This window comes from Ornithorhynchus anatinus, chromosome 11, assembly GCF_004115215.2.
Source record: "Ornithorhynchus anatinus isolate Pmale09 chromosome 11, mOrnAna1.pri.v4, whole genome shotgun sequence".
NCBI classification, from domain to species: Eukaryota; Metazoa; Chordata; class Mammalia; order Monotremata; family Ornithorhynchidae; genus Ornithorhynchus; species Ornithorhynchus anatinus.
Genome location: NC_041738.1, coordinates 46,035,822 through 46,062,554, shown reverse-complemented (window position 1 = coordinate 46,062,554; position 26,733 = coordinate 46,035,822). Strand labels below are relative to the sequence as shown.

Here is a 26,733-nt window from a genome sequence, read left to right as displayed (position 1 = left end):
CTGACAAACGAGATGGTTAAGTCTGAGGATTCTCAACCTCACTAAGGTGTTCTCTGCCTTCACAATTCAGACCTCTAGGCAAAGCAGAAAAGGCCAGAACTAAACCTGTAGCTTAGTGAAACATGGCAAGACTTGCTCCTATGATAAGCATGACTTCAGTCAATCAATCAATCAATCAGAAACAGCATGGCCTTGTAGAAGGAGCACGGGCCTGGGAGTCAGAAGACCTGGGTTCTAATACCGGGTCTGCCACGTGATTGCAAGTCACTGCAAGATAGAATCTCTGTCCACAAGGAGTAGTTTGCCTAATCTAGAATTTATTCTAGAGAATCTCAAAGCCAGAAAAGGTTGTATGTAGAAGCACCGGGTATTGTGCCCCAAACTGATAGCTAAAAGGCATTCAGCATTGTGGCTTGGCTTGAAGACCCCATAGACATCCTTGTTTTTGCCTCCTACTCCAGGAAACACAACAGTGCTTTCTGCTGAGCAGAACCACAAAGTCGATGCCTCCATCCGGTATAACATTCCCGAACTTCAGACGTCGAGTCACGCCCCTCTATCCCAGCAAAATGGACAGCAGGACTCCTCATCTGCAAGAAAGGGGATGGTCCCCCAGGAGCTCGACAGAGACTCAGAGGAGGAAGAGGAGGAAGAGGAGGATGGAGAGGAGGAGGAGGAGGAGGAAGAACCCCCCAGACCCAAATGGCAAGGGATTGAGGCAATTTTTGAAGCTTACCAGGAACATATAGAAGGTAAGGCAACAAAGGAAGCCACGATCGGGAGGTATCAGTATTTTCTGTCATATCTTAGGCTCTGCTGTGTGATGGCACATTGATTTTTCTGGACATTAAATGATAAAGTGAGTGTTATCACTATTTTGGGACTAGGCAGCGACTGAGTTCTCACTGATGTAGCTACACCTTCAAAACCCCTCAGGCTGTCAAGCATCATTCTGCTGAACTGATTGAGAATGGCGATTTTTCATTAATAAACCTGTGGTCCTTTCCATTTGACAAAACGGGTAACAAAATAGTGCCGAGTAAATGTGGCATCTCTTCTCAACTTGATCCGAAAGCGCTAAAAGCCTTCATTTCATTTCTGGAACCCCTGCTTATTAATTGGCATTCAGATGGTGGTGATGCCCACACGGAACACGAGCTCTGAGAAATGACCTAGTTTACTTGAGGCTCTAAGTAGTCCTCCAGCTCACTGTTCGTCCAGGCTGGCACCACAGGAGCTCTGACTCTTTTGGATGTGGTGTTAAAGGTAGATAGATTGAGGGCCCTGTATAGGACGGGGACCGTCTCCGATCTCATAATGTTGAACATATCCCTCTAGCTACCTCAGTGCTGGTGACTTACGGTATTTGGACTGTAAGTTTGTTGTGGGCAGGGAATGTGTATATAAACTCTGTTGCATGGTGATTTGGATTCACCTAAGCTGGTATGGAAGTGAAGGAAAATATCTGAGGTGGAAGGCTTGGGGATGCAGTGTGATTGCCTGACAAAGCTGACCAGAATCAATAAATCAGTGAAAGGTATTTATTGAGCTCTTACTGTGTGCAGAGCGCTGTAATAAATCCTCGGGCGAGCACAGAACAACAGAGTTGAGTAGACACATCCCCACTTTTTTGGGGGGCCGAGGAGGGTGGAGGTGGTTATGGTATTTGTTAAGTGCCAGGTACTGTTCTAAGCACTGGGGTAGATTCAAACTAATCAGGTTGGACACAGTCCATATCCCACATGGGACTCACAGTCTTAATCCCCTTTTACAGATGAGGTAACTGAGGCCCTGAGAAGTGAAGTTCATTCAATAGTATTTATTGAGCGCTTACTATGTGCAGAGCACTGTACTAAGCGCTTGGAATGTACAATTAAGTGGCTTGCCCATGGTCATATAGCTGACAAGTGGCGGAGCCAGGATCAGAACCCAGGTCTTTATGACCTCCAGGCCCCAGCTATCCACTAGGCCATGCTGCTTCTCAGTGGGTGAGTTAGGTGGACTCTGCTGGGCTCCTTCAGCAGCAGTGGAATAAAAACCCTGGCCCCTGCCCCCCCACTTCCTTCCAGGAATCAAACCCAGAAGGTTCCTTGCCCTGCTCCAGACTTATGACAGCTCCCCTGATTTCTTAAGCCAAGCGGCCATCCTTCCAGTTGGAAGGCCTGAGCTGGGGCCGCAAGGGTAAGCGGAGCTCAGGCGGCACCCCCGAGTTGACTCTCTGTCGTGTCCCCTTGCAGAACAAAACCTGGAGCGCCACGTGTTGCAGACCCAATGCCGACGGCTGGAGGCCCAGCATTATAGCCTCAGTCTGACAGCAGAGCAGCTCTCTCACAGCATGGCGGTGAGTACTAGAGTGGGAGGCTGTCCGGGCCGGGAAAGAAATCTTTTCGCCACCCAGGAACTGCCCTTGCTCCGATCCGTCAGCAGTTGGACTTGGTGAACCTCATCCCTCCGAGTTTCACGTTCCACGGTCCCTGCGTGATTTGAAATTGTGTGGAAAAGCCTCAAGGCATCCACGGTTTAAGTACATGCACAAAAACCCTCTCTCTCTCTCTCTCTCTCTCTCTCCCCCTCTCCAAATCATTCCAGTGAAAAGGAACATCAAATTATTTTGGTTCTTTCCATTCCCTATGCCCTGCTATGGCCATCAGAGATTTTCTCCACGCTCCTACATACAAGGCAGGGATTTCTTACCCTCATGGGTATTTCTGCTTGTGTACCCTGTCTGGGCCTTGAGCAAGCTCAAGGCTCTTTGAAGGCGATTGCTTTTCTCCATAGTAGGATCAGGCTATGTGGCTTGTTTCTCTTTCTGCAACCAGTCATTTTGATTGTGAATTTCTTTCTGCTCCCAACAGGAGTTAAGGAACCAGAAACAGAAGATTGTGTCAGAAAGGGAGCGACTTCAGGCAGAACTGGATCACTTACGAAAGTGCCTTGCGTTGCCTGCAATGCAGTGGTCTAGGGGTTACTTTAAGGGGTATCCCAGGTGACGCTCCCTTGCACTAGGCTGAACATATAGTATAGAAATAATATCTATTTTATTACCTTGAATATTTAATATTTTTCACTGGGAGGTTTGAAGCTTAAAAAAAAACGAAGAAATTGAGAATGTGCCATGCATGATTGAAGCAGAGGATTCCGGGATCCAGAAAAAAAAATCTATATTGACTTCAATGCAATTGAATCAACTTTGTAATTCTGCAAGCAACCCATATAGGAAGCCTATAGTTTTTTTTTTCTTTGAAAGGACATTTTATTCTTTTTTTTCCCATGTTAATTTTTTAAAAAAGATCATCTGAAGATGAAGGTTTCACCACCAACACTAAAACCCACTTTCCATCCCAGGAGTTCACGGCTGCCCCCAATCGGATAGAACCAGTTTTGCTTTTCTTTTGTTGCCATATTAGAACAACTAAAGAGTGAACTTTGATTCCATTGTACGATGGAGTTAGCCTAATTCTTCGCCAGGAATAAGGTTTCTTCAGCCGAGAGGAAGCAGGGGGTTACAATGTTGAAGGGACTGTTCATCTCAGATACCGAAATCTCCAATCAATATCTTCAGAGTGACATGTCCTGGGAGCAAACATAGCTCCAGTACTTGAGACTTTCCCTGAGGCTTTCCACTGGAAATGCACTTATCAAAAATAAAATGTATAAACAAACTGAAGGTACCTTTTTATTACTGTGTGGGGGAAAATTGTACAGAACTATTAGATATACATCTATATGCGCAAACACACACACACACACACACACACACACATGTGCACACACAAATTGTGTTGCCCTAATGGGTGATGTTTTCATACCAACTCAAATTTTGAGAGAAAAAAATTAGTCAAAAAAAGGTGCTTCAGCCTTGTACTGTGTATATATTAAAAACAAAGTTTTGTATGTTTTTATTACTTTAATTGTTATAAAAGCCTGCCATTTTTAATGTTTTTTTGGGGGGGGCAAAAAGATTAACTTGCTTTTAGTGTTTGTACTGCTGCTGGTCAGGACATTAAAATAGTAAAATGTTTTAAAGAATTAAAAAAAGGAAAAAGTCAAAAGAGCTTTCCACTGGCGCATGTGCTATCACTTCTGTTTTCAATTTGTGTAGCACCAGAAAATTCTATTGTTAAAAGGCAATGCATTTACCTCCCTCCTTACCTCCCTCCTGATTTGGGTTGGTTTTTTTTTTCCTTTCGTTTTTGTTTTTGTTCAAGCACTTGGAAAGTAAATTGCTAATATGACCAGCTGCTAACGAGTGGGGAGGGGACTAGTTTGTGTTGGGAACAAGATAAAAATTATGTGTGTGTGTGTGTGTGTGTGTTTTTTTTTTAAGAACTTTTCAGGAAGTAAATGAACTGTTTGTTCTGTGATCTAAATCTATGATGTCTTACAGCAATCTGAGCAGGTGCAAAGTAGAAAACTTTAGTGGCTTCATTTAGATGCAAGGTTTTTAAAAAGCTTTTAAATAATCTAAAGTAGGGATAACACAATGTCTGAGCTGAACTTCTCTTCCTTTTTATCTGTGACAAGTGCAGAAGGGGACCAACTTGAGTGCTTAAGAGCAATGGGGAGTGAAGGGGAAATTGCCCCATCTTTAGCCTACGGCTTTCCTACACTCTATGCTTATGGGCCTTGCGGCAGTTCTGTAGGGTGAGAATATGTGATGGAGCTGAGGGCTGGGTCAGAGTTAGTTCGTCTCTCACCCAGAGGAGAGAGGAATTTCTTGGAGAGTCAGTAGTCAACCTTGACCCATCAGCTAGGGAGTATTGTTTGTTTTTTAAATGCAATTCACCCAGATGGGTAAAGGACACGCTTGGTGGCGGGACCCTCGTGGCTTGCCGATACAGCCTTCTAGCAGATGGCGTGAATGTGGCTTTCTCTGTTCCGTCACAGTTTGCTTTGTGTGGTTGCCAGGAATCTTCCAGTTATTAGCAAACTCAGACCAAAAGTGCTGCCAGTATTATCAGCGGTCCACAAGCACCTTCCTTATCAGGGATGTTACTTGAAGGGAAACGAAAGGCTATTCTGGGCCTCCTCAACCTTAAGACGTGTTGTGTGAAAGCTACTGTATCTGTCCTGTTGGTGTGAAGGAGCAGGGCAAAGGAGCTGACCTGGTGTAGCTGAAGGCCAAGGATTACAACTGCCCTTCCTTCTCTAATCCGGATCTGTTTTTGGGCGAGGCAATTTACATCCTCTCCTTCCCCTCCCAACCCTAACACCACAGGAAGTTTGCCATTCTTTTTTGTAAGTCTGGTCCGAATCAGAGGGGGCTTGTCCCATTTGGTCTGGGTGATGCCTCGGATGAGTGAGGCAGAGAAGCTAATATCCACTAGGAACTCGGTTGTTGAGAAAAGCGGGGAGGCAGGTAGATAAAGTTAGCATTTAAAAGGTTTAGATAGGAGTTAGCAGTTTACTAGAGTGATTGTGGTGGTAAGCGACTGCCCAAGGGGAGCTATATTAGAGAAGGGTGCACCTTTCTCTAATCTCATCTTTTTAGGGCAAGAGGGCTTGAATCTTGGCTTTCTGAACTCTAATAGCCTGTAACCCTCATAATATTCTTGTTTTCCTATGTGAGTCTCTGAATGCTCCTCTTTCTTAAGAGATAATGAGACAATCAGAGAATATAAAATCAAGCCTGCAAGATAGTCACCATTAAGTGAAGAAAAGGAACTGAAAAGCGTGATGTAAATGTGCATCGCCAAGATGGGTAATACCCGATTGGCTTTTCTTTCGGATACTTAGTTCCAAGAAGAGACCTAACTTTCCAGCAATCAGGAAACTCCTGATTATATTTCATCCATCCTGGTCTGGAAAATAGGGGAGTTAATATGCCAGTGGCTTGATCTGTTTTCAATTTAATCCTACCAAAAATGGACACAAAGAAATATGCAAGCTGGGAAGGTTATCTTTTTTTTCTTTCTTTTTTTTGGGGGCGGGGAAGCATTCAACTTACACTGCTTTTTGATCTCAATGTGAAATTGAAAGTAAAACTTAAACAGAACGCAAAATAGAAAAGCCATATTTGTTGTCATGGTTGGCTCTTGAATCGATGTCTAACCACCCCAGCTTCCATATTTACGTGGAGATACTTCATTCTTCTGTGATCGGGAATGTCTTTACGACATGTTTGCAGAAATAGGGCTACAGTCCATATTCTGAGGGACAGTGATGGTTGTGATGTCTTGCTACTTATAAAGCCATTGACCAAATGATTATCCCAAGTTTCTATTTCAACTGAAAATGAAAACTGGGGCAAACTTTCCCAAACAGCCGGCCCCATTACCAAATCCGAACTGCTGATTTGTCCCGGTAAATGGAAGGATTTCTTAGGTGTCGTAAATGAGAAATATTAGAATGCCACTTTTAGCCATGCCTGCCCATCTGTAGCTGAAGTAGAAAATCAAATATGGTGAATCCCTCTCCCCTAGCTGCCAGATGATGAAAACTAAACTATTTCAAACAGAACTAACCTTACTCTGTTCAATGTCTTTAATTTGTCAGGTGCTTATTTGTTTCAGGAAGATATGTTGAACATCTACCACTATGTGGAGAAGGTCAGCACAAGCCCATCCCATTCCTTCTTTTCACTCAACCGAGTAATAGCCACTTAGCAGCTAGTTCTGAATTTTTAAGAAAACAGCTGTCGATTTTAATATTTGTGGGAGTCTACACCAACTCTGATTCAGGGCTTCATTCTACGAGCCATTCTATTAACTGCATTGATCTGCAGACCCCACGGGCCGGTGGTAGTGATTTTTTTAAGTGCACCCTGGGCAGAGTTGCAAGCAGTAAATCCCTGCCGGGAGGGAGGAGGAGGAGGAGGAGGAGAAAGGGCACCTCATTCATTCTGGGGACAGTTTAGATGCTGTGAAAAAAAAAAATTAAACCTGTTCTAAGTGTACTTGTTTGAATTAATTGTATTGTAATATATTATTTGTTGAATGTAGTAATTAGGTATTTATGAATATATTGCTGTAATTTCTGACAACATCCAAAAAAATAAAATCTTCCTAAATCGTGTTGAGGGAGTTCTTTACTAGTGTGAAAACCGTAGATTAAACCCAGGTCAAGGTGTGGCCCTGACCCAGGCATCACCCGCACTCAAAGGGCTGTACTAGGTCCTTGTAAGTAGACCAGAGTAAGACCTGGCTTGTCTTGGGGTACTGAGAAACTCCTAGAACAGAGGGGCTTCTGCCAGCTCTCACACATCTAGGAAAACATTTGTAACTGCTGGATCTTACACATGGATGGATACTCAACAGGACCCAGGACGGGGACCCCTACCTACACAAAAGTAGGCTAAATCCCAATTCCCACTGGGATTTACGATAAATGGTCCATCTAAAAAGATTAAGGGTGAGAAAGCTGGGATTAAACTAGACAGGTAGACCTGCGCTTCATAGGAGTAATTTAAAGCGCTCAAGTCTCCCCTCTTCCTCCACCTGGATTTCATTTTATATATCTTTAGATATCTTTCATTTTAAGATACTCAGCCCCCAAATTAGAGAGTGAACACATACAGATCTCTTTCACAAAAGGAGCAGCTGCCTACCAACTGAGGACAGAGTAGCTGAAAACACACCTGCCCCATAGCTACTGTGAACTCGGGATGAAAAGCCGTTCCAAGGTCTATGGGGCAATCAGGAATCTGAGAAGAAAGCCTGTCATCCTGAGATGGAGAAAAGGAAACAAGTGAAATGCATGCATGTGTGTATGTATGTGTGTAATATATACATACACACATAGCATGGGGAAGCATGTGTAAAGGCACTTTCTAGACAACAGCAGCTGTTCCTGAAATACTTTTATATATTGTATATGCTTTTATGAGCAAGTGTTCTAGATCTTCACCAGGAAATAACTACTTGTATGGTTAGTGGTAATGGGGACGTTGCCTCTGAAACTGGCTGAAGGGGGCGGGATCCAGTTCCCAATACCACTAACCTTACAAGAGTATGGTTATACTACAGTATTTGGAAGTGCACTTTAAATGAAATGTCACTCTTGCCATGGATTTATTTTACCAATCAAAAATCAACCCAACCAGTTTGCAGTCAAGTACACTTTTTTTTTATTTTTGTTCCAAATAAGAAAAATATAAAAAGCATCGACTGAAATGCGCAAATACTAAGTAGGTCTGATCTTTCCTACTTTTTAATTCCCTAGGATGGTGCCACCAGATGGCAGTTAAGGCTTATTGATTCATCAAGCAGGTTGGTTCAGAGACAAAGTCCAGACCTGGAAGGTAGGAGACCGGAGTTCTAGGACCAGTTATACCGCTGCCCAGTTTGGCAAAACCATTAACCTTTCTGGGTCTATTTCCTCATCTGTAAAGTGACGACAGAAGTCCTTTCATCCTATGGCTGTTGTAAGGATAAAATGAGAAAAGCACTGAGGGAAGTGTGAAGCAGTGTGGTCTATCAGAAAGAACACCAGACTGGGAGTTAGATGTTGGTCTAATCCCACTCTGCCACTTAATGAAGTGCTCTACAAACTTGAGGGGCGATCAGACCACCATACTGGTGCACTGATGACGATACGCCCATGCTACTTAGTGCTCAAACTACCAAAGCCCCAGCACTTTAATTCCTCGGGAATTTGGGCTCATCTCCACCAGGATTCCCCTCTGTTACTTAACTTCCCAGGGAAGAAGCATAGAAGGACTGAAGAAACTGAACTTTGTCCTTGTTCTTTAACTACAGGCTGAGCAATTGCATCCAGTAGTTTCCAGAGATCCCCATAGATTCCCAATGGCAACAATGCTCAAATTAGGCAGCAGTGATCGAGTTGAGAAGACTGCAAGCCTCCTGTTTATTGCCTTGGCTCAACCACTAGATCAAAGTGTCTTAAGCCGATCTGGCTAAAGTAAGTGGGCAGGAAGACTGCCCATTCCCCACAGTTCAGCCTTTCCACTTTGCCTCCCTGCCAGGCAACGTGGAACTTTTTATATGCAAAACTACTACTGCCACCTGCCTCCCAAACCCAAATTTATGACATCTCTCTTCAGGTTTGTGTAGAATTATGAATTCACAATTGCATTTGGAATGACTGATAGAGGCTCCTGAAAAACATTTAGGGATGTTAGGCACCTTTGAGATGCCACCATTTCCTAAATCAGCAACAAAACAGTCTTAATACCTTATTCAAGAAGTACTGAAACCCCACCACGCTTTTCCTTGGCGCTTCATCTTGAGCAGCGGCACTCAGTCGGCTCTTTCCCCAAATAAGGTTATTTTATCTCAACATCCCTACCCTGTTCCCGTCACTTGCCTGCAAAATGAGATTCTCTCATTACAAATCACTACTAGCATAGGGCTAAAAGAAACCGGGGCAGTAAACCACAAAAGCAGCCCCAAAGCCATCGAAGGCTAACCCACTTCGTCATCTTCCTTAGTTGGATGACTCTGTGGTAGAGTTGGTAAAACAATGCCAGGCCAACGGAACGTGAGCAAGGAAAGGAGAATAAATTCAAGATGCCACTTCTATTTCTTTTTTTATCTGCAGTTTATGACAGTCCCAACCAGTCAAGGGAAAAATCCACCCTGCCCACAAAGAATAGAGCTAGACCTTAGAAGCGGCACCTATCTGCTGCAGCCGCATTCATCTCTGCATGGCAGCTTCTGTGCAGGAGAGCTGAACGATCTGCCGGCTGGAATCATTTGTTTTGCGAAGATGATTTTTCTGAACAGCCGAGGCTGACCGAGATAGTGTTGGAGACGAAGAAGTGCCCTCTGTGCGGCTGATAGAGGTTTTATGATTAATATTCAGCCTCAAGCCTGCTTCTATTATCTACAGAGCTACAAGAAATGATTGCTTGCTACACACGTTAAACACACACACACATTTTTTTTTATATTACAAAACCTGTCCATGGTTTGCAGCAAAATCCTTAAGGAAGACTAGAATAGTCTGGTCCATCAAGACTTCATTCCAGGCTCCACAAGGGTAGCCAAGCCACAGCCACCTATGACTCAAATGAAGCCTAAGGGAGTTCAGTGATTACAAAGGGAACTCATCGGCTACTGCCGTGGGCTAGTTTCTTCTAGAAATCTTGAGACTGGGCACTTTCGGCAGGATGGAGATTTGTGCGGAGTTTATACATATGGTTGAGGGCTTGTGTAAGGAATGCCCCATTAGTGTTGATCTCCATCAAGGTCAGGTTATCCAGCTGAAATGTCAAAAAGAAACATGCTATATGAATCCAAGAAAAGAAAGCAACAATGAAGGACTGGTAAGGCAAAAATACAGTACAAAAATATGGTAAAATCAGTTTTCATTAGTAGCTATTGATCAAAATAGTTCATCATCCTGCAAGCAGTGGTTTCTCCTTATTCAGAACTGAAATATAGGAAAGGACCTTTAATTTTCACTTGGAGACAGTGACAGGAGATGTATTTTTTTTTCGCGCTAGCGGGCAGGTGCACGCCAAACCAATCATATGCTTTTTTTTTCCCCAAGCCTGGGTCTCACCTTCTACCAATGTACACTATAGTTGAAGTACTCTGTGGCTGGAGATAACATTGATCAGATGTCATTCATTGTACCTTGGCATGCGCTTCCTGTTGTCTGACAAAGCTGTCTGCAGAGAGCCGAAGTTTAGCTATTCGCGTGTCCCACGTATCCTTGATCAAGGTCCGGATTTCATCTGCTTTGGGAATGTTGTCTGAAGCACTGTAGGATGCAAGAGATGTAGGATGCAAGAATAAGAACAGGAAACAGCAGAGTCAATTAAGACTCGGCACAAGATGTTGGCTATTCCCAATTCTGAACTGCCTTTCAAAAACACTGGGCTTATCGCCACTGGTACGTTTAATGGTTTATTTATCCAGGAACAGACTCTGCTAAAATGCAAAATCTGGTTTAAGTGAACTTCTATTTTTTTTAATCCAGCTGGGGCTACCTGCTGTACAAGGCCATCTGCTTACTGGCACAGACTCTCTCCACTTGAAATCAACTGAGATTAGAGTTGGAGCTCCTTTGGCTTTCAGGCTTCACGGTAACTGTTCAAAGTTTAGTGCTGAAAGATCATACTGGGCTGCATAATTCCTGCCCAGGAAGACAGTTCAGTGCAAAGAATGGCTAATAAGGGCAATGAATTGACCAGAAAAATGCATCCAAGGAGATTTGGGTTTGAAGCTACAAACAGAAAGCCATACTCTTTCTTCTTTTCCCTCATGGGTAAAGGATTCTTTGCCCTTGAGTAAGGTATTGACATCAAAGAGTCAATATGGTGGAATTCTAATCTAGTGAATAATCTTTAAGGTGATAAGAGTAGGTCTCAAGACACCAGTGAACTCCTCAAGTTAGAGTGCAAAGAGTCTTAGTTCTTCATAATAGCCAAATTAGGAGCATAAAGTTCAAGAGAATTGGGCACTTTAATTAAATGAATATGGCTCAGATGAAAGTAAATATGCAAGAACCCTCCAAAAACAGGACAAGATTATTACAATCTCCAAATAGTGGCAGTAGATAGCCAGAAAGAGGAAATCCAACTAAGGTAATTGGAGTCTCTCAGCCATTTCTCAGGTGGAAATCCTAACAATCCTCAAGAATAACCTCCCTTTCACGAAATCCACTCTAAGACTGCATGTGTGAAAACATGCATTCCGGCTCCCTTCCTTTCCCCATAATAATAATAATAATGTTGTTATTTGTTAAGCGCTCACTATGTGCAGAGCACTGTTCTAAGCGCTGGGGGAGATAAAGGGTAATCAGGTTGTCCCACATGAGGCTCACAGTTAATCCCCATTTTACAGATGAGGTAACTGAGGCACAGAGAAGTTAAGTGACTTGCCCACAGTCACACAGCTGACAAGTGGCAGATCCGGCATTCGAACCCATGACCTCTGACTCCCAAGCCCGTGCTCTTTCCACTGAGCCACGCTGCTTCCATCCCATCAGAGTTATTGACCTGCATCTTAGTTGTCATATATCCCCCTGCTCCTGGCTTGAGCAATTTCTTTTAAGAAATACACTTACTGATTTAACAACAACTTGGTCAATTCCATATAGTATGGGTTAGGCATTGGAGTGAAGGTATCCTCCTTTCGTTCCTTATCCCGGATCTCCTCCAATTTCTCTGAAATACCCAAACAGAGAAACTCTAAAAAAAACCCCATTACTTTCACACATTAAAGGTTGGTAACAATTTTTAAAGTTACATCTTCAAGCCGCTTCACTTCCACACGCTTTAAGGACCCAGTAAAATGGACAATGCTATTGAAAACTGGAAGTGAACTGTTGCAAATAGGTTGGCATGACACACTGCAATAAAGGAAGGACCGGCTCTTTTTGGGCAGAAGCTTTGTGAGGATTGTGAGTCAATGTGGCTAAAGCAAAAATATTTCTGGGCACAAAAAGCAACAAGCATATTGGCACAACCAACGACAGTCTTTTGTATGCACAATACGGCAGGGACTGTGGGCCTTGCATTGGCCTTTTTAGTCATACCCATTCCTAGCTGAATTTCACCTCAGTGGCATCTTCTTTAAATGCAAAGGACATACAAACATTCCATTTGTGGGTGTGTGTATACAAGCTTGTTTTAGGATGAACCTTTTTCTCGTAAAATATTATTTTGATATTATTTCTGCATAGCCAAGTCTCATTGCTATACTCCAACCTAAGCCAAAAGGCAAAAATAAACATTGGAGGAGTAATCTATTATATACATTTTACTGATATTGATACCAATACTCCCAAGCAGAATGAAAAGGGGGTTGGAGGAGTAATCTATTATATACATTTTACTGATATTGATACCAATACTCCCAAGCAGAATGAAAAGGGGGTTAGGACACCCTCCATGCCAATCTGTCAAACTTCATCCATCACCTAAAACCCCACCTCTTCCCATGTGGAACAGGGACTGTGTCCAACCTAATTATCTTGTATCTACTCCAGAGCTTAGGACAATGCTTGACACCTAATAAGTACTTAACAAATACCATAACTCTTTAGAATTCCAATTCTTAGGATACCTCTAGCACCTATGTACTCATTTATGCCTTAGGAGCACGGTACATGTCTTGAAATTCTGTTGCACTCTCCAAGTGCTTACTACAGTGCACTCTACTCAATAGGTGCCTAATGAATACGATTTTTACTACGACTGATATCACCCCATCTTTTTTTGTCATGTTATCCTGGATTCTGTTTCTAATAAAACAAAAATCTCCTACCCCATCATTTTAAGCTCTCCAATGTCCTTACCAACATCCATCCACTCCGGAGGGATCACCCGGCATTTCTGCCTCTGTTTCAGATTGATTGCCAGCCAGAGGGGCACTTCCACAGGCAAACCAGGATTAAAAGGTCCTAGATCTCCCTGCCAAACGACACATGCAAGACAAACCACGGTGAGATGTTGGGGTAGAGGAAGCTATGGTTAATCTTTGCAAACGAACTTTCAGACCCGTCTGCCCTGAACTTTGGCTTCTTCAGAAGAAAAGCCTTAGAATACATATTGAAAAATTAATGTCCAAAGGAAATTATATGAAAGGCCATTAAACCTTAGTCTCTGGGCTTTAAAGAAATATTCACCAGCTCTATTCCAGAAACACCTCCTCCGGATCCCACTAAGGTTCTTGAGGACAGCAACCATATATACCAATTCCATTGTACTCTTAGTAGAAGCATTTAGAATGGTGCTCTGTGATGAATGATCAATAAATGCCATTAATTGGTTTCCAAATTTCATTTTCTCCAGGGAGCCTCACTGACTTACCCTCCTTCTTCCCCTCTTCTCCTGCCCACCAATTCCCTGCATCTCCATCACTTACATTCTCATCCCCTTAGTACGTGGCTATCAGCCTTACCCCTTACCCCCACTGCACATATGTACATACTCAAACTCTGTTGCTTCCTCTACTGTAATTTATTTTAGTGTCTGTCTCCCCAAGTAGATTGTAAACTCGTGGAGGGCAGAGATTGTCTGCCTACTCAACATAGCCTAGAGGATACAGCAAGGGCCTGGGAGTCAGAATGACCTGGGTTCTAATCCCAGTTCTACCACCTGTCTGCTGTGTGACCTTGGGCAAGTCACTCAACTCCTCTGTGCCTCCATTACCTCATCTGTAAAATGGGGATTAAGACTGTGAGTCCCAAGTGGGACAGGGATTGTGTTCAACCCAATTTGCTTGTATCCACCCCAGCACTTTTAGTACAGTGCCTGCCACACAGTAAGCACTTAATGAATACATTATTACTGTACACTCTCCCAAGCGCTTAGTAAAGTGTTTAGTATTGCTCGTGTCACCCTTGCACTTGGCTTTACACCCTTTATTCATCCCACCTTCACTTCTGTACATACTCGTAATTTATTTATGTAGGCCAAAGTCGGTGTTCCACCCTAGACTATAAGCTCCTTGCGGGCAGGGAACGTGTCTACCAACTCATTCATTCAGTGGTATTGTACTCTGCTCTGCGCACTGTGATCGCTCACTAAACATGACTGAGTGATTGACAGGGCAGGAGAGGGAACAGGATTTGCCACACTGTTCTCAGAAGGGGAAACCGAGGCCTTCCCAGACTAAGTCCCCCTTTTCCTCAGCTTCCCCTCTCCCCCCATTGCCCCAACTCGCTCCATTTGCTCTACCACCCTCCCCGCAGCCCTTGTGTATATATGTACATATCTAGAATTCTATTTATTTGTATTATTTCCTGTTTACTTGTTTTGATGTGTATAATTCTGTTTATTTATATTGATGCTATTGATGCCTGTTTACTTGTTTTGATGTCTGTCTCCCCCCTTCTAGACTGTGAGCCTGGTGAGGGCAGGGACTGTCTCTCTTTGTTGCTGAATAGTACTTTCCAAGCGCTTAGTACAGTGCTCTGCACGTAGTAGGCGCTCAATAAATACGACTGAATGAATGCTCTGCACACAGTAAGCGCTCAATAAATACGATTGAATGAATGAGGCACTAGGAAGAGGAGACCGGACGACGACAACATTCAAGGATGCTCAGGTTTGTTCATTCACTCATTCACTCTTATTTATTAAGAGCTCACTGCATGCAAAACATTGTACTAAGCACTTGGGAAAGTACACTACAACAATAAAGAGGGACCATCCCTGCCCAAAACGAGCTCACAATCTAGCTGTGACTGGGACCCCAGGATTTCGGCTACCCCTTGCTGGGAAATGGGGGAGCCAAGTTCCCAAATTGCCCTCAGCCCCTTCTCCCTCCCCGACCCCCACCCCCCCATAAGACTCCCATGATCCTCCTCTCAGGCCCAGGCTGCCCTCCCGGCGACTTCCCATGGTCCTCCCCTCAGGCCAACCTCGCCCCACTCCCGACTTCCCATGATCTTGCCCTCATGCTAACAGTTGCCCTTCTCCCAACTTCCCATGATCCTCCCATCAGGCCAACGTTGCCTTTCCCCTGACTTTCCCTGATCCTCTTCTCAGGCGCCGGCTGCCCTCCCTGCGACTTCCCATAATCTTCCCCTCAGGCCAAGTCTGCCCTCCCCGTGACTTCCCATGATCCCCTTCTCAGGCCAAGGCTACCCTCCCCGTGCCTTCCCATGATCCTCCTCTCAGGCCAACTTGGCCCTTCTCCTGACTTCCCACGATCTTCCCCTCAGGATAACGTTGCCCTTAGCGTGGCTAGAGAGGCAGCGTGGCTCAGTGGAAAGCGCATGGGATTGGGAGTCAGCGGTCATGGGTTCGAATGCCGGCTCTGCCACTTGTCAGCTGTGTGACTGTGGGCAAGTCACTTAACTTCTCTGTGCCTCAGTTACCTCATCTGCAAAATGGGGATTGAGACTGTGAGCCTCATGTGGGACAACCTGATTACCCTTTATCTCCCCCAGCGCTTAGAACAGTGCTCTGCACAGAGTTAGCGCTTAATAAATACCCACATTATTATTATTCTCCCGACTTCCCATGATCCTCCCCTCTGGCCAACTCTGCCCCACTCCCGACTTCCCATGATCTTCCCCTCATGCTAACGTTGCCCTTCTCCCTACTTCCCATGATCCTCCCCTCAGGCCAACGTTGCCCTTCCCCTGACTTCCCATGATCCTCCTCTCAGGCCAAGGCTGCCTTCCCCGTGACTTCCCATGATCCTCCTCTCAGGACAAGGCTGCCCTCCCCGCGACTTCCCATGATCCTCCTCTCTGGCCAAGGCTGCCTTCCCCGCGACTTCCCATAATCCTCCTCTCAGGCCAAGGCTGCCCTCCCCGCGACTTCCCATGATCCTCCTCTCTGGCCAAGGCTGCCTTCCCCGCGACTTCCCATAATCCTCCTCTCAGGCCAAGGCTGCCCTCCCCGCGATTTCCCATGATCCTCTTCTCAAACCAACGTTGCCCATGCCCTGACTTCCCATGATCCTCCGCTCAGGCCGCCGCTGCCCTGCCCCCTTGCCCGCCCGCCCGCCCGCCTCCTCCTCCTCCTCCTCCTCCCCCTTACTCCGATGAGGTAGATTTTGTCCAGACTGAAGTTGGGGATGATGGTCACCGGCTCCTTCTCCGCCAGGAACTCCACCTCTGCAGGGTCCATGGCCGGCCTCCGGAGGAGACGCCGCTATTTTCCCGCCAAAACCCCAGCGCCGCCCGCAGCCCAACCAACTAATCAGAAGGCGTCACACTAAAAGCCAGGCCGGGAGGTAAGAAAGCGCTTCTCTGATTGGCTGCCTCGGACGCTTTCCCCCCCCCCCCCCCATCGCTTGGTCGGGGTGTCGCCTGCCTTTCCGGTGTAACAATAATAATAATAATTATGGTATTTAAGCTCCTATTATGTGCAGAGCACTGTTCTAAGCGCTGGGGAGGATGAGAAGCAGCGTGGCTCAGTGGAAAGAGCCCGGGCTTGGGAGTCAGAGGTCATGGGTTCGAATCCCGCCTCTGCCCCTTGTCAGCTGTGTGACGGTGGGCAAGTCCCTTCACTTCTCTGGGCCTCAGTTACCTCATCTGGAAAATGGGGATTAACTGTGGCCCCCACGTGGGACCACCTGATGACCCTGTATCTCCCCCAGCGCTTAGAACAGTGCTCTGCACATAGGAAGCGCTTAATAAATACCAATATTATTATTATGGGTTCGAACCCCGGCTGTGCCACTTGTCATCATTCAATAGTATTTATTGAGCGCTTACTATGTGCAGAGCACTGTACTAAGCGCTTGGAATGGACAAATCGGTAACAGATAGAGACAGTCCCTGCCCTTTGACGGGCTTACAGTCTAGTCTTGATTCTATTTATTGCTCTTGATTCTATTTACTGCTATTGTTCTCGTCTGTCCATCTCCCCCAATTAGACTGTAAGCCCATTAAAGGGCAGGGACCGTCTCTATCTGTTACCGATTTGTACATTCCAAGCACTTAGTACAGTGCTCTGCACATAGCAAGCGCTCAATAAATACTATTGAATGAATGAATAATTGGGGGAGACAGACAGACAAGAACAATAGCAATAAATAGGATCAAGGGGATGAACATCTCATTAAAACAATAGCAAATAAATAGAATCAAGGTGATGTACATCTCATTAACAAAATAACAAAAATGGTCAGCTGTGTGACTGTGGGCAAGTCACTTAACTTCTCTGTGCCTGTTACCTCATCTGTAAAATGGGGATTAACTGTGAGCCTCACGTGGGACAACCTGATTACCCTGTATCTACCCCAGCGCTTAGAACAGTGCTCTGCACTTAGTAAGGGCTTAACAAATACCAACATTAGTATTATTATAGGGTAATCAGACTGTCCCACGGGGGGCTCACATTGTTTAATCCCCATTTTTACAGATGAGGTCACTGAGGCCCAGAGAAGTGAAGTGACTTGCCCAAGGTCACACAGCAGACAAGTGGCAGTGTCGGGATTAGATTCCACGACCTCTGACTCCCAAGCCCAGGCTCTTTCCACTAAGCCACGTTGCTTCTCTACCACATGGAAAAAAAGCAGGGGCTTAGGAGAGGTCGTGGGTTCTAATCCCGCCTCTGCCACTTGTCAGCTGTGTAACTTTGGGCAAGTCATTTAACTTCTCTGTGCCCCAGTGATGTCATCTGTTAAATGGGGATGAAGAACATGAGCCCCACATGGGACAACCTGATCACCTTGTATCTACTCCCAGCACTTGGAACAGTGCTTGGCACATAGTAAGCGCTTAACAAATACCACCATTATTATTATTAAAATGGGGAGGCAGACAAAATCAAAACAAGTAGAGAGGCAATTACTATCATTATTAGTGAGAAACAGCGTGGCTTAGTGGAAAGAGAACGGGCTTGGGAGCCAGAGGTAGTGGGTTCTAATCCCGGATCCACCACTTATCTGCTCTGTGACTTTGGGCAAATCATTTAACTTCTCTGTGCCTCAGTTAGCTCATCTGTAAAATGGGGATTAAGACTGTGAGACAACATGATTACCTTGTATCTATCCCAGCTCTAAGAACAGTGTAAGTAACACATAGTAAGCACTGAATAAATACCATGATTATTATTATCAAGTACTGTACTGAATGCTGGGGTGGATGTAGTATATGTGGATCGGACACAGTCCCTGTCCACATGGGGCTCACACTCTATGTAGGAGAGAGAACATTTTTATTTTTATAGATGAGGAGACTGAGGCACAAAAAAGTAAAGCGACTAAGAAGAAGCTGGGTGAAGTGGTCTACAGAGGCAAGAAACATTAGCCCAGCAGGTCCTCTAGGGAATCTGATTACCTTGTATCTACCCCCACGCTTAGAACAGTGCTTGACACACAGTAAGCGCTTAACAAATACAATCATTATTATTATTATTGTTATTATTAATCCCGATGCTGTCTGGGATGCTCTTTCTGGAGTCTGGATCCTGCATCCACTGCGGTGGGACAGAATCGCTCGCATGCCAGTGTGCCCCTTAGATCAACCAGTAGAGTGTTTGTGAGTCTATACACCAGTAGTATTTATTGCGGGCCTACTCTGGACAGAGCACTGTACTAAGCATTTGGAAAATACAATTCAGCAACAAGGAGAGACAATCCCTGCCCACAACGGGCTCACAGTCTAGGAGGCGGGAGACAGATACCAAAAGAAGTAAACAGGCATCAATATAAATAGAATTATAGATATGTACATATATATACATAATAATAATAAAAACAATAATGTTGGTATTTGTTAAGTGCTTACTACGTGCAGAGCACTGTTCTAAGCGCTGGGGTAGATACAGGGTAATCAGGTTGTCCCATGTGATGCTCACAGTCAATCCCCATTTTACAGATGAGGTAACTGAGGCACAGAGAAGTTAAGTGACTTGCCCATAGTCACACAGCTGAAAAGTGGCAGATCCGGGAGTCGAACCCATGACCTCTCCGAAGCCCAGGCTCTTTCCACTGAGCCGCATATATACACACACACAAGTGCTGTGGGGTTGGGAGGATGTAGAGTAATGGGAGCAAGTTGGGGCGATGGGGTGGGGAGGAGGATCTGAGGAAAAGCGGGGCTTAGTCTTAGAAGCCCTCCCGGAGGAGGTGAGCCTTTAGTAGGGCACTGAAGGGGGGAAGTATGATCGTTTGGCAGATTTGAGGAGAGAGGGCATTCCAGGCCAGACGTGGGCCAGAGGTCGACGGCGGGACAGGTGAGAACGAGGCACAGTGAGAAGGTTAGTACCTCAGGAGTGGAGTGTACAGGTTGGTATCAATCATATTTATTGAGCTCTTACTATGTGCAGAACACTGTACTAAGCGTTTGGAAAAGTAAGGTATAACAGAGTTGGTAGACATGTTCCCTGCCCACAATGAGCTTATTGTCCAGGAGATATGATTTTAGTCAGTCTTTGAAAGTGGGGAGAGTAGTGGTCTGTGAGATATGAAGGGGGAGGGAGGTTGAGGCAAAGTATCGATAGCAAGACAGATTGGAGTCTTGTCCTTTTTCCTCCCCAATGAAAAGGTCATAACCATCTGTATTTCAACAAAAGAGCTTCTCTCACCAGGGATTATGACTTTAGTTGTCCTGGAGATGAAAAAAAGTCTTCAATTTTCCCAGTAGGCCAGCTATTACATTCTTTGTTTAATACTGAAATGCCCTGTCACTCATTCCTAGTGGGAACGTACAACCCTTTTTAAGAAGGACACCTGGTTTCTTGCTTGTGGTTTCTAATGTTTGGGTGAAGCAAAAACAACATCAAGAGGGCACATCTCTGTTCTACATCCTTGGGACTATGGAAAAGAAGTGAAAGGCCTTACAAGGTAACTCGTTTTGCAGTTCAATCAGTGGTATTTATTGAGTGCTTACTATGTGCAGAGTATGGTATTAAGTCCTTGGAAAGTACATGATAAAGTAAGCAGACATGATCCCTACCTACAAGAAGTTTAGAGACTAAAGGGGGAGGCAGACATTAAAATAAATAACTGATGGGCAGGTACTTAAGTTCTGGACGTTAGAGTGCTGCTGCTGTTCGGGGTAGTTTCTCGAAAGGATGGTATAGCCCATTATTTTGGTAATCGTCATTATGCCCGTCTCAAAAGGCAGGTAGGAGGCTGAGCCTTATTGCCATTTCATTGATGGAGAAACTGAGCTTTCAGGAGGGAAGTGTTTGGTTCATTACCAACAGCAGCAATTGAAGAGGACATTTCTCTAAAAATGTTACATGCTAAAAATATCCTTTAATGGCCCCGAGGACGCTAGCGAGGCAGGAAATTCAAGTTATTGGGGGATGATTCATTTGGAAATCTCTGGAGCCCCCTCAGGCCTGCAGAAGAGCAACTCAACACTAGAGCAGGGATGGGAGTCAATCAGTGTTACTTATTAAACACTTACTATAGAGGAAGGAATTCAATTAAGGGTATTTGATAGCTCTAGGCTCTAAGCTCGTTGTGGGCAGGGAATGTGTCTGTTTATTGTTTTATCGTACTCTTCCTGGGGAGATTGAGTCTAGACTTTAAGCTCCTTAATAATTATTACTTTTATGGTATTTGTTATGCGCTTACTATGTGCCAAGCACTGTTCTAAACACTGGGGTAGATACAAGGTAAGCAGGTTGTCCCACGTGGGGCTCACAGTCTTAATACCCCATTTTACAGATGAGTTAACTGAGGCACAGAGAAGCCTAAGTGATTTGCCCAAAGTCACACAGCTGACAAGTGGCGGAGCTGGGATTAGAACCCAGGACCTCTAACTCCCAAGCCCATGCTCTTTCCACTAAGCTTTGCTGCTTCTCAATCCAGTCTTTCCAGGCAAGCGACCGATAGCCTTGAACTCTCTAGTGTAGATTGGGTTAGTATTGGTTAGTTTTGGTGGCCCCTCTCCAATCCAAACCGACTGAGTTCAGGCAGAAACAGAATCTGTGGTTCCAGGGAGTTTAACGGAGGTGGAGGGCCATTCGACTCCCAGATTCGGGCTCCCTGTCATTCAGAAAGGAAGGTTGCTTGAAACCGCAGGGTTTGGAAAGGACAAAATGGCGAAGGGTTGGAGGCACTGGAGCAGCACGGCCTAGTAGAAAGAGCACGGGCCTGGGAGTCAGGAAACCTGGGTTCTAATCCCAGCTCTGCCCATCGCCTGCTGGGTGACCTTCAGCTTGTCACTGTAAAATGGAGATTTAAAATCTGTTCTCGCTTCTACTTAGAATGTGAGCCCCAAGTGAGATAGGGGCTGTGTCTGACCTGATTAACTTGTATCCCCCCCAGGGCTTAGAACAGAGTAAGTGCTCAACTAACACCATAAATAAATACATAAAATGAATTGCAGGTGAAATCAGCTATCCCATCATCTAGAATGTTCATGCTGCTTTCCTGAAAAAAGAAGAAATCAGGCAGCAAGTCAGAGGGGGCCTATGCCATCTGTGATTTAGTTAAGCTATTTGAAGCTTTATAGTCTGCCATATCACAGGGATTTTTTTTCTATCTCCTTGAGATGTGCAAAGGGAGAAGCAGAGCCAGACTGAATTTCTTGAAGACTTTGCCTTGATCTCTGACTAATTCCCTGCAACTCCCATCCTGGGGAAATATGGGAATTCAAATAATCGAATTTTGTCTCCTCTCCCAGATTGAACAAAGATGTAAATGAGCAGAGTGATTTTGGGATAATCACCACTGTTCTGTGGCTGTCGATCCAAAACCTCGTAATAGCTGAGTGTGATATCTGGTCACTGATGCAGTACCCTCATACCCCTAAATAAAAAAAAAACTCCACTTGGCATCTGCCAGCAGCTCATGCCAATGGCTTTGATTGATGGATGGACATTTCATTGATTGACAGTTTTGTCCCCAGGTTAACGAGATTTAACACTGTGGGATCTATACAGCCTGGAATCAAGCTGAGCAGGGAGAGAGGATCATCTTTTAATACTACAGAATGGCCATTTATAAGAGGCCCCAGATAATAAATGTTACTGAAGAATCATGTCATCAGTCTTTATTGGCATTTAACACCAACCGTTTGTTTTTTTTTTTTTTTTGCAGCAGCAGCAGCAGGAACTGTTTTTAATGCAGAGAAACAAATGGGAGCACAGAGAGATTAGTAGTAGTATTTATTGAGTACCCACTTGGTGTGTGGCACTGTACTAGGCACATGGCAAATTCAGAATAAAGGGGGGACACAACCATAAAAATATTTACATCCAGAGCGGTCAGAATACTTGAGAGCACATATACAATAGTACCGAGGAGAGTATAAATAAATTCATACGAGCTAGAGTTGATTGAAGTAGGGCCGTGACTCAGGGTGCTGGGAAATTAAATTGGGAAAGCTTAGCAATTTGCCCCCTCTTACCCAGTAAGTGAGTGGTGAGATGGAGAAGAGAGTCAAGAATCTAAGTTCCAACGAACGACTTTAACTGATAGACAGTACAGTTCTTTGTTGGAATAATGCACTGGCTAACCCCGGAGGACCCCAAGAAGCCATCAACCGTGCTGAGAGACAGCATGGCCTAGTGGATAGAGCAGGAGTCTGAGAATCAGAAGGACCTGGGATCTAATCCCAGCTCTGCCACTTGCCTGCTGTGTGACCTTGGGCAAGTCACTTAACTTCTCTGTGCCTCAGTTTCCTCATCGGTAAAATGGAGATTGACCGTGAGCCCCACATGGGACAGGGACTGTTTCCAACCTGATTATCTTGTGTCTATCCCAGTGCTTAGTACAGTACTTGGCACAGAGTAAGCACTTAGCAAATACCACTATTATTGTTATTTATTGATTGTTTATTGTATGCAGTGCACTGTAATAAACGCTTGGGAGAGTACAGAAGTGGTAGACATGTTCGCTGCCCATAACAAGCCTACAGTTTAGCGGAGGATAGAGACATTATGGATACAATAATAATAATGATATTTGTTAAGCACTTACTATGTACCAGGCACTGTACTAAGCACTGGGGTGGATACAATTAAATCAGGTTGGACACAGTCCATGTCCCACATGGAGCTCACAGTCTTGATCCCCATTTTACAGATGAGGTAACTGAGGCACAGAGAAATTAAGTGTCTTGCCCAAGGCCACACAGCAGACAAATGGTGGAGCTGGGATTGGAACCCATGACCTTCTGACTCCCAGGCCCGAGCTCTACCCACTACACCGTGCTGCTTCCCTAAGAAATGTTATAGTGCTTTTATTATCAAAGCACCCTCACATTAATTAGTTCATTTCAATCCCTCACAACACCCCTGTGAGGCAGGTATTATTACCCCCATTTTACAGATGGAGAAACTGAGGTACACAGAAATGAAGTGACTCACCCAAGGTCACACGGCAGACTAACGGGACGGGTCAGACTCGAACCTGGATCTCCCGGCTTCTAGATTGGTGCCCTACAGCTTTGCCACACCACTTCACTGTGGGGTTGATAGAGGAGTGAATAAAAAGGTTCAAAACCAAGTGCAAAGGTTTTTGCAGAAGAGGAAATGAGGGCTTAGTCGGAGAAGGTCTTTTAGAGGAGATGTGCTTTTAATAGGCTTTGAAAGTGGGGAAAGTGTTGCATATGAAGAAGGAGGACATTCCAGGCCAGAGGCAGGACGTGGGCATGACGTTGGCGGCCAGTTAGAAGAGATTGAGGTTCAGTGCGTAGGTTGGCATTGGAGGAGCGCAGTGTGCGAACTGGGTTGTAGTAGGAAATCAGGGAGGTAAGGGAAGAAGGAAGGAAAGCAGGACACCCAAGTAATCAGGCAAGGCAGCTGAGTTTTGGGCATTCCTTTAGCAAACCTAACAAAAGACAGTTTGGATGGTGATCAAGGGGCAGAAGATGAAAGAATGAAAAATGTATTTCCTTCTTTCAATCCACAAACCTCAGATTGCACCTTCTGCACTCTCCTCAGGATTTTGGTCTTGATCAGGCTTTAGCATTGGTACCTTCTTTTGTTGAGATGGATCTGCTACCTCCGTTGTCAAGGCTCATTCTCTAGAGAAGAAGCATGGCCTAGTATATAGAGCACAGGCTTAGGAGTCAGAAGGACTTGGGTTCTAATCCTGGCTCTGCCATTTGTCTGCTGTGTGACCTTGGGCAAGTCACTTAGCTTCCCCGTGCCTCAGTTACTTCATCTGTAAAATGGGGATTACTACTGTGATCTCTAAGTGGTACAGAGACTGTATCCAACCTGATAATCTTATATCTACCCCAGCACTTAGTACAGTGCCTGGCACATAGTAAGCACTTAACAAATACCACAATTATTATTATTTTTATGATTATTAGTAAACTCAGTGTGGGCAAAGAACATGTCTAATAATAATAATAATAATAATGTTGGTATTTGTTAAGCGCTTACTATGTGCCGAGCACTGTTCTAAGCGCTGGGGTAGACACAGGGGAATCAGGGTGTCCCACGTGGGGCTCAAAGTCTGCACCCCCATTTTACAGATGAGGTAACTGAGGCACCGAGAAGTTAAGTGACTTGCCCAAAGTCACACAGCTGACAAGTGACCGAGCCGGGATTCAAACCCATGACCTCTGACTCCAAAGCCCGTGCTCTTTCCACTGAGCCACGCTGCTTCTCTACCAACTCAGTTGCACTGTACTCTCCCAAGCACTTAGTACAGTGCTCTGCACACAGTAAGTACTCTTTAAATACCATTGATGATGATCATCATCAGCACACATTAGGCAGTAGTTGCTCAATAAGTACTGTCAATTGGTCGATGAGTCCCCCTCAAGATGATTTGGAAAGAGACTGTCATCTTGTGAGCACAAACAGTTCATTTACTCTACTGGAAACAAGAAGGCCTTCGGGAGAGTTGGCTAGGTCAGAATTTAGGCTGTAATCCTGTTGCTAGTTTGAATATCTTGGTGATTATAAAACTCAGTTCCTACTTAACCAAGCTATTAATGCCTTAATGGTACACTGAGGTTTTCAAATGCTACACAAGATACAGTATTGGTATTTGGGTGAATTCCCCGGCCAATGGATGTGGAAATAACTAGCCCATTTATTCACATATCAAAACATGAGGATGAAAACTCTCTTCCCCTCTTCAAAGCCCTACTGAGAGCTCACCTCCTCCAGGAGGCCTTCCCAGACTGACCCCTCCCTTTCCCTCTGCCCCTCCTCCCCTCCCCATTCCCCCCATTCCCTCCCTCTGCTCTACCCCCTTCCCCTCCCCACAGCACTTGTCTATATTTGTATATATCATTATTTTATTAATGATGTGTATATATCAATGATTATATTTTATCTATTTTGATGGTATTGCTGCCTGACTACTTGTTTTGTTTTGCTGTCCATCTCCCCCTTTAAGACTGCGAGCCCGTTGTTGGGCAGGAATTATCTCTATCTGTTGCCGAATTGTACACTCCAAGCACTTAGTACAGTGCTCTGCACACAGTAAGAGCTCAATAAATATGATTGAATGAATGAAAAGGCCATCAATCATTGTAGCCTTAAATACATGAATTATTGAATGGAACATAAAGCTAAAAAGCTCTGTCCTCAGTGGAAAATTAGGGAAAAAACGATTGGCAGCAGAGCAGTCCAGGGTGGAAAATAACTTTTCAGGACCTGGTCCTGTCTTGCCACCTGTTGGGACTAAGAGCTGGACAGAAGCAGCATGGCGTAGTGGTTAGAGCCCGGGCCTGGGAGTTGGAAGGTCATAGGTTCTAGGTTCTAATCCTGGCTCCACCAATTGTCTGCTGTGTGACCTTGGGCAAGTCACTTCACTGCTCTGGGTCTCAGTTACCTCATCTGTAAAATGAGGTTTGAGACCGTAAGCCCCACGTGGGACAGGGACTATGTCCAACCTGATTTGCTTATATCCACCCCAGCGCTTAGTACAGTGCCTGAAACTTAGTAAGAGCTTAACAAATACCGTAATTATCAATTCTTAATAATAAGTATTATTGTTGGATTAAGCCGGCTGTCTGAAGCCAATTTCAGAGCAGTCTGCAGGGAGCAGCTATACTGCTGTTTGCCCAGCTACCTGTGGCTTGGTCCGATGATGACTTGCAGTCCCTCTCGTGACTGCTGGTTTCTTTGACTTTTGAGGTTCACCCGGAGAAGTAAACACAATCCCAGCTCCAAAAGCCGATCTCCTTCATGCGCAGAGGAGTAATAGCCTAAACCCTATTGATATGCATTTCTGTGGTGCTAGGCATCTATAAATGGCTCTGACATTGTGTGAATACACTTTTGTGTCTTTTGCCATCTGCTGCTGTCATTAAAAAATTAAATTTCCATCTGTTTTCACACTTTGTTTTCCCCCTTCCTGTAGGATTACAGATGAATTCCACTTCTTGGTAGCGAATCCCCACCATCTCTCTTCTTGAAATCTGGTGGTCGTCCCCTGTCACCCCAGGGCCAGGGTTAAAAGGCTCAGTTTGTGATTAGAGCTGTTGATT

The 26,733-nt window shown here is 44.8% G+C and overlaps 2 protein-coding genes and 1 long non-coding RNA gene across 7 annotated transcripts in view; 2 read left to right on the top strand and 1 right to left on the bottom strand.

The window, feature by feature from the left end:
- GSE1 (Gse1 coiled-coil protein) overlaps positions 1-7,014 on the top strand; it is a 554,500-nt gene extending 547,486 nt beyond the window's left edge. For all 4 annotated transcript variants that reach the window (XM_039913604.1, XM_039913603.1, XM_029074736.2 and 1 more), the window contains 3 exons: positions 462-752; positions 2,238-2,341; positions 2,856-7,014. In XM_039913604.1, coding sequence (XP_039769538.1) covers positions 462-752; positions 2,238-2,341; positions 2,856-2,990 — 530 coding nt within the window. In that variant the 3' untranslated portion in view covers positions 2,991-7,014. The remainder of the gene's footprint in view (positions 1-461; positions 753-2,237; positions 2,342-2,855) is intronic.
- Positions 7,015-8,045: 1,031 nt separating this feature from the next.
- On the bottom strand, positions 8,046-16,510 carry GINS2 (GINS complex subunit 2). Of its 2 annotated transcripts, none has more exons than XM_029075191.2 (5): positions 13,537-13,634; positions 13,207-13,321; positions 11,974-12,073; positions 10,539-10,665; positions 8,046-10,162 (listed from the first exon to the last, which is right to left on the bottom strand). In XM_029075191.2, exons 1-5 carry the CDS (start codon positions 13,630-13,632, stop codon positions 10,037-10,039), a joined length of 564 nt encoding a protein of 187 aa, XP_028931024.1. In that variant the 5' UTR covers positions 13,633-13,634; the 3' UTR covers positions 8,046-10,036. The 2 variants fall into 2 exon arrangements, with proteins under 2 accessions (XP_028931024.1, XP_028931025.1); XM_029075192.1 differs by lacking the exon at positions 13,537-13,634 and adding an exon at positions 16,406-16,510 and having other exon boundaries at positions 9,462-10,162.
- Position 16,511: 1 nt separating this feature from the next.
- LOC114815060 lies at positions 16,512-22,314 on the top strand. Its single transcript, XR_003762857.1, has 3 exons — positions 16,512-16,601; positions 20,017-20,162; positions 22,183-22,314. It is a non-coding gene; the product is annotated as an uncharacterized LOC114815060 (long non-coding RNA).
- Positions 22,315-26,733: the final 4,419 nt, after the last annotated feature.